This window comes from Sander lucioperca, chromosome 3 (assembly GCF_008315115.2).
Source record: "Sander lucioperca isolate FBNREF2018 chromosome 3, SLUC_FBN_1.2, whole genome shotgun sequence".
NCBI lineage: Eukaryota > Metazoa > Chordata > Actinopteri > Perciformes > Percidae > Sander > Sander lucioperca.
Window position 1 is genome coordinate 1,470,859 of NC_050175.1, and position 7,333 is coordinate 1,478,191.

The window sequence follows — 7,333 nt, forward strand, 5'->3', positions numbered from 1 at the left end:
CAGGCATCACTGGGATGTGAACCCAGCATATCGTTACAAGACAGATGTTTTGACCAACGTAGCCTACACACGAAACACATGTAAAAAGTGCTTGGACAACTTCTTTATTTGGTTTCCATTCAACCAACATCAACAACTCATTTTATTGTTTGGGGATTGTAAACACAGTAAATGGCTTCTAAAGTGGTATTTGATATTCTGGCTTAATGTTGCATTTTAAACTGATTTGATAACATAAATGAATGTGTGATTGACTATACAGACACTTTAACACAAATTAAATATCTTTAACATTATTTTCAGGGTGGCTTTTTCTTTTTCCAGCCCCAACCTTTACTAATCAAAGCCGAATGGTCTTTATAATGATGCTGGCTCAATAGTGGACACGTGAATTTTAAATGTCTTTTTTCAAACAATGAATTTCATTTGTCATCGTCTCAGATTTGACTTCAGAATAATTAATTCTTAAAACGTTAACAACTGCAACAAAAAACCAGGGCAGCTTATTATTACTTGCTATAAATCCTAATTGTAAACCTTTGGCCTTGAGTGTTTTGGCAAAAATACAGTTACTTTATCTCTTAAAACTACAAGAAATCACAAATTCATTTTGTTTTACACAGTAATATACCGCTTTATTTCAGCATTACCTTTTGAAGACACATACAAACTGATGAAGGTGGGCAAATGCAACAGCTACACAAAGTAGTTGCTATTCATAGAAATTCCTCTAATCTATTTGCTCATCAACTGTCCAATATAAGTCCAGCCCATGCCAGGGCACACTGCTTGCCATCGTGCAACTGCCCCCACTCCATTCTCCCTCAGCTCTCCCGCACATGTTGCTAAATTCTTGGCTAAACACGGACGTTGTGCTCTCCCAGTGAAGCCACAGAAGGTCTGGCCTGTATGCACTGCAGCAGGTCAGACATGTTTTCATAGTTTTTAGGAGGTAATGGAGACCATATTGTTAGGACTCAGGATCTCAATCCAGTAACCATCAGGGTCCTGAATGAAGGCCAAGCCTTTCATTTTACCTGAGAAGAAAATAAGAGAAGGGCAAAAAAGGAGTTGTTAATAATATATGAATAAACGTGAAAAATACATACATTTTAAAAAGTGTGTGTTCTAATCATGGTGCAGTAATGACACGGCGATACACTGAGGAGAAAAGCTTTTCAAACGTAGATGAAGGCACTGAGCAGGTGCTTTCTGTTGTTGTGTAATGAGTCAGTATGGGAAGGTGTAGCCGTCCTATACAGTATATTAGGAAAATACATATTTATCTTTTGTCACTTAAATTGAAGGTGCACAAGTATAAATACTTAAGAGTTATCTGTTAGTTTAGAGTTTACAGAAATCTACAATCAGCATTGCTTTAATATTCTTGGGATGAAGTGAATAGAACTGAGGCTGTAGAGATCAACAGTCTTAGTAGATTTATTATTAATAATACTAATAACATTACCTGTGAGAAAGCCAATTTGTCACCTCCACCATGGTACATTTTAGCGTTTACTCCCTGTCCTGAGAATTTCAATCAAGGCTTTTTTTTTCTTAAATAAATGGTTTCAACCCATATTTCAATTTTAATTTTTGAGTGAATAAGCCAACTAAAAAAAAGGAGGTGGAGAAAGAAAGATTAAAAGTTGTGAAGAAATGCATTAAAACGTCTGTCAGACATCTTACCATCATCTGGCTTCTTGACAAACGTGACTCCTTGCTCTTCAAACAGTTTGCAGGCTGCATAGACGTCAGGAACAGCAATCCCAATGTGTCCTGTCAAAGCCCAGGTAATGACTGTTATATACACTATATATCCACACTACAGTTGCACATAGTTTGCTCTAGTGAGCCTTCAAACAGTAACAGACAAGAAGCATACAGTATATCCTTTAAACATGTGGTGCACAACAGTTAAAAGCACTTAAGATATTTGTAAAAACTGCTCAACATTTAAAACACAGATCACGACAGTTAAGTTTCACTATTAAACCAAGAAGGTGTTTAATACTATGACTGGGTGTTCCTGCATTTTAAGTTCATGCATACATTTCACTTTCCCTTTCAAAAGTAATTCTACTGGTCTTTCCTATCTGTGTGTAAAACAGGGAAGCGGTCTTACCAAATCCACGTGGATCAGAGTTCCCATTGTGATAGGACTGGCTCTCATCAGCCTCAGAGCCCCAGTTACTGAAGGACAGGAGGAATACAAGAAGGTAAGAGAGGAAATGAACAGAGGAAGAAAGAGAAAGGCACATATTGGAGACCCTTACTGTGTCAGCTCAATGGTGGCTCGTCTGGAAAAAGTCCAGGCTGTCTTTTCCTTCACATCCGTAGGAATCTCCTTCTTGTCCTCGTAGCCCAAGAAGAAGAGAGAGAAACGCATGGGGGGGAAGTCAAACTTTTGCAGGAGCCTGGAGGGAAAACGCCACTTTAGTCTCAGATTCTCAACAACCCACACACACTAAGCCAAAAACAGCTCTAAAAATGTTTAGGATTCATTGTGTCACTTTTGGGGAACATTTTGTTGCACGTGGAAATAAAGATGAATTGAAGTGAACACTAACACACTAGTACTCACGTCATGCCGAGGATTCTGGTGTAAAAATCCAAGGATTTAACTGGGTCTTTAACCCGCAGCATAGTCTGCTGCATCATGAAATCCTACAACACAGAAACACAGAAACAGAGCTTTATATACACATAACACTAAGACAAGTGGCCAACTACACTATGTCTCAATCACAAAGATAACAGGGTAGTGGGTAGGGCTGGGCATTATATCGATATCGTGATATGAGACTAGATATCGTCTTAGATTTTGGATATTGTAATATGGTAATATGGCATAAGTGTAGTCTTTTCCTGGTTTTAAAGGCTGCATTACAGTAAAGTGATGAGTAATTTTCTGAACTTACCAGACTGTTGTAACTGTTCTATTATTTGCCTTTACCCATTTAGTCATTATATCCACATTACTGATGATTATTTATCAAAAATCTAAGTGTGAAGATATTTTGTGAAAGCACCAATAGTCAACACTACAATATCGTTGCGGTATCAATATCGAGGTATTCGGTCAAAAATATTGTGATATTTGATTTTCTCCATATCGCCCAGCCCTAGTAGTGGGTTAGAATTTCTTTAGTCTCGCTTTACCAGACCTTCCTCCACAGCGCTGCGGAGGAGGGTCTGGCTAGTCCACACAGCATTCCTGGATGGGAGAAAAACGTGCTCTGGTTTATTGGCATTTCTTTAAACCAATCACAATCATCTTGGGCGGTGCTAAGCTCCGGACGGAGCCGCTGCCAAATAGTCTCAGGAAGGAACTTGTTTTGGTGGAACATGTGTACGTTCAAAAGTAGTTTTAGTCGTGCAACAGAAAACTCAGATTGGACAGATAGTCTAGCTAGCTGTCTGGATTTACCCTGCAGAGATCTGAGGAGCAGTTAACCATAGTCCTCATAAATCCACCAGAGGTTAGAACGCCAACACAGAGACAGAGGAAGGGGACGGACATCAGCGAAAAGATATGCATCCGGCGGAAATTCCTGCGGTACCGGAGCAATCCCAGAAGTGGTACGTCGAGGATATAGACTATAATTTCTTTAAAATGCAGATAGAGCAGTAAGAAATGAGAAACAACAATTTTACTAGCTCAAAGTGTGAATTTGGATGTGTTGCTCCACAGTGAGTCAAATGTAAACACACACTGCTGGTTGAATTGTGAGGAGCCTAACACCCAACAGGTTACTCAGAAACACACTGTGGCCATCCATCAGCCAATGCACATCCAACAACAAAAAAATAGTTGTACACAAACAATTACAAAAGCTTGCATGTTAGCCAACGTTAGAGGCTGGTGGTCTTGTTCCTAATTCCCCTTGAGTACATGTACATAAAAACTACAGACCCTGCTATCACAGGAAGATAAAGTACACTGACTGTACATTCAATGATTAACACTAAGATAGAGGGGTACAGGTTTGGTTCTTTCTTGTTTGTGGACTGGTTTTTAGTTTATCTGTTCAGATTATTTTGTTCTTGGTATTGGAAATTGACTTTCTATTATGAGTAAGTTTTCAACTTCTTCCTAGCCCTTTTGAACATGAACAATATTATTTGAGTTGCTTATTTGTAGCGGTGGATGCTGTCTGATTATCTTTTTATGTTGTTTCTTAGTTTTATGTTGTGTTTTTTTAACACGTTCAATAAATTGACCAAATTAAAAAAAGAGTTACAGATGTGAAATATGAAGCACTGTATTATGTTTGTGTGTTAGAAAGCTCAGAGAAGCCTCTACAGCACATCTGTTGGCTGTGTCTGAGTTCCAGCAGATTTCCAAATCCAAGTTTGCACCCTGGGCTGGCACTCACTCGTGAAGAGGGATTTCAGCCAAACTACTCCTCTGTGCAACCAACCGCATCTAAATCGATGATCACCACATCTGCGTGAGCTATGCATGCAGTCAATATTACCATACTGAAAAGATCAGGCCTACATGGATGAGTTAAATTAAATCCCTAATTGTATATGCAAAAACATGCCATGACAGTGATAAAGTCTGATGATGTCCTAAAATGTACAGTCTAGGGCCCATTTCACAAAAGCGATTTGCGAGCACTACTTCCACGCATAAGCAAATGGGGAAAGCATTGCATTTTTACAAACGATTGTTGCTTGTGAATTAAAGGCAACGTTCAGAGCCCTGTATGGATCTCACATGGCCAGGGATGGCTCAGAAGTTTAGTGTGCATTTTGAGTGGTGACATGCACTCTTTGTATACAGTGAGTCTATTGTGAAATGTGTCAAACTAATGCAAGTAGAAATTATCTCATAAGTCGCAGCTCGCATGCTGCAAATTTGATAAAACTGGGTTTTACTCTGATCCCAATATGTATTGTATCAGTGTATAAAAACCAAACTACTACTCTGTGTTTTACAGTCAAGTACTACCTCTGTGGTTAGCAACTGTTCCCCATTCCTATGCCCTTCCTCCAACCAAATACAATTTGTCAACTTTCTACAGTGTAAAAAAAGTATCAACACATCCAGAGAAACTTTCTGTAATCTGTTTCTCCAGTTAACTACATCCAAATGTTCCACTCACAGTTTTGTCACCGTATAGCTAAATTCATAACTTCAAAACTCCAAAACAGTTGATGGGATGACACAGAAGCAGTGCATTTAGCCATATTATGGTAATCTGATTAAGTGGATAACTCAAAGCAAACAAACAGCTAAAAAGTGGATCATGCATGAGATGTTTGAATAGACGTTTATCCAGTATTATAGTCTTTTTTATTTATCAGGTCAAATTCTAACAAATGTGATGTGTGATTCTGCTGAACCTGCCAGAGCTCACACTTACTGTAAATAGAAACACATTCTAGAAAGTCTTTATTGTGGTCTTTGATGGAAGGGAATGACAGCCAGTGCAGATGTTTTAAAAATAAGACCTTTTTCACGGCAGACATGTTGACATGTCATAGTAGGAAAAGAACAGGTGTATTAAAAACCATTAATGATGGCTGCGTTCCACTGACTCACTGAAATAGCTTACTGGGACACTTGATGGAACTGAGCCATTGTTAAGGTGATCAATTTCAGCTGTGCTTTTCCTACTATGACAAGTCAACATGTCTGCTGTGAAAAAGGTCCATGACCATGCTACAAATTAACCTAAGTTTTTTTTAACAAGAGCCTGTAAAACATAGGGACTCTCCAGTGTCCTGCCGATTTGGAACATATTGATACTGAGCTGTACCTGAGCAAGTATTGATTGTTTATATTCTTGGGTAACGTTATGTATCGTAACGTTATTATATGCTGTCTACATAACGTTACAGTAGTGAAAGAATACAGGCGGAACGGTTGGAAAGAGGTTGAATGGCTGGCAGTGAGGACAAGAAAAGGTATGGTAGAAAAAAATGTATATGATCTTCAACTTGTGGATACAGGTTAGCTCTAGCACATTATGCTTGCAACACTGCCCACATTAACCATTCCCAGTCCCGCCTGTCGCCCCAGCATGCGAGAATATTATGGTCTGGCCGCGCCTAAATGCCAACTTTCCTGAGTACGGGAGGTTCTTGCCTAACCGGACTTGTTGTACGCATGCCTTAATAAATGACGTCTCAGCCTTCCCACAAAGTTTGGAGCTTCTTACCACGCGAGAAATGACGGCTGTAAGTTAACGTTAACTAGCTTACAACACCCTGTGATAAAACCTACATTAGTTACACTAGTTATTTAAAATGTGTACGTCGCTACAACACTTGTCGTAAGCATTGACAAACATGTTAAAAGCATTACCGAATAACTTGTCATCGGGGGCCCAGCGAACATTTTGTAAAGAAACCTGTCCGATAATGGACGCAATGTACATAGCTAGCGGTTTAACCTGTTTGGGAGTCCCTGGCCTGTTGGGTTGGCTGGGTTTGACAGTGACTGGTATAAGTTTAGTTCAATTTTACGAGGGACGGCAATCATCTTACCTTAGTAACTGGGTCTCCATCTTTACAAGCTGATACCGCTGCCTCGTCTGACAGACCTTTATCGCTCATTTTTGCTAACAGACTGTAACGTTACAAAGCTGGACCGCAGCTCAGCGGGGCGAACTGACAGGGGAGAGGGCCTCAGCCGGACTCATTTAACAGAAACACTTTCCGGTACCAGCTTTCAAAATAAAAGCCACATTGACAATTGGAATGTAGTGATTACAGGACAGCACTGGTGGGACATTGACACTTCTTAAGACATTAAAGGTTATTTCCCCCCCTTTATAATTAACAGACTGATTTCATATTGCATATATAATTGCCAACAAAACAAAACCAAATCAGTGTATTTTCAAAAAGTATTTTGATAATTGAGTAAATTGCCCTTACCTTGTGTCAGTACTTTGTTCTGTGTAAACTGACCCAGCTTTCTGTTTTTAGCACTTGCACTCATAGTTAAGTGCAAGTAGCACCACCTTATTTTTTTTTTAAATAAAGAAGAAAAGAAAAGAAGTTTTTATCTGTTGGCTAGACAAGGCTCAGTATTATGGAACTAAGGAAGCTTGCTGTAGAATGCATAATGTACCATTAATTACCTTGCATTTTTCACTACATATAGTTACCAGTTTAATAGGTAAACCCACAAAAAGTATTCCAATACAATAACACTGTAATAACTCTTATGATCTCATTATGCTCCGCTCAGCATAATACTGCATCCCAGCATTGTAGTTAGGTAACAGTAACTATTTTAATCCACTACATTTACATTGTAACCTTAATTCGTTAAGTATAATACTCACTTATTTAATTCATTTCCCCAACACAA

The 7,333-nt window shown here is 39.0% G+C and overlaps 1 protein-coding gene across 1 annotated transcript; it reads right to left on the minus strand.

Moving 5' to 3' along the window:
• Positions 1-608: 608 nt before the first annotated feature.
• On the minus strand, positions 609-6,691 carry glo1 (glyoxalase 1). Its single transcript, XM_031309473.2, has 6 exons — positions 6,502-6,691; positions 2,585-2,667; positions 2,277-2,417; positions 2,126-2,193; positions 1,690-1,779; positions 609-1,037 (listed from the first exon to the last, which is right to left on the minus strand). The coding sequence occupies exons 1-6, from the start codon at positions 6,568-6,570 to the stop codon at positions 946-948; spliced, it is 543 nt and encodes a 180-aa protein (XP_031165333.1). The 5' UTR covers positions 6,571-6,691; the 3' UTR covers positions 609-945.
• Positions 6,692-7,333: the final 642 nt, after the last annotated feature.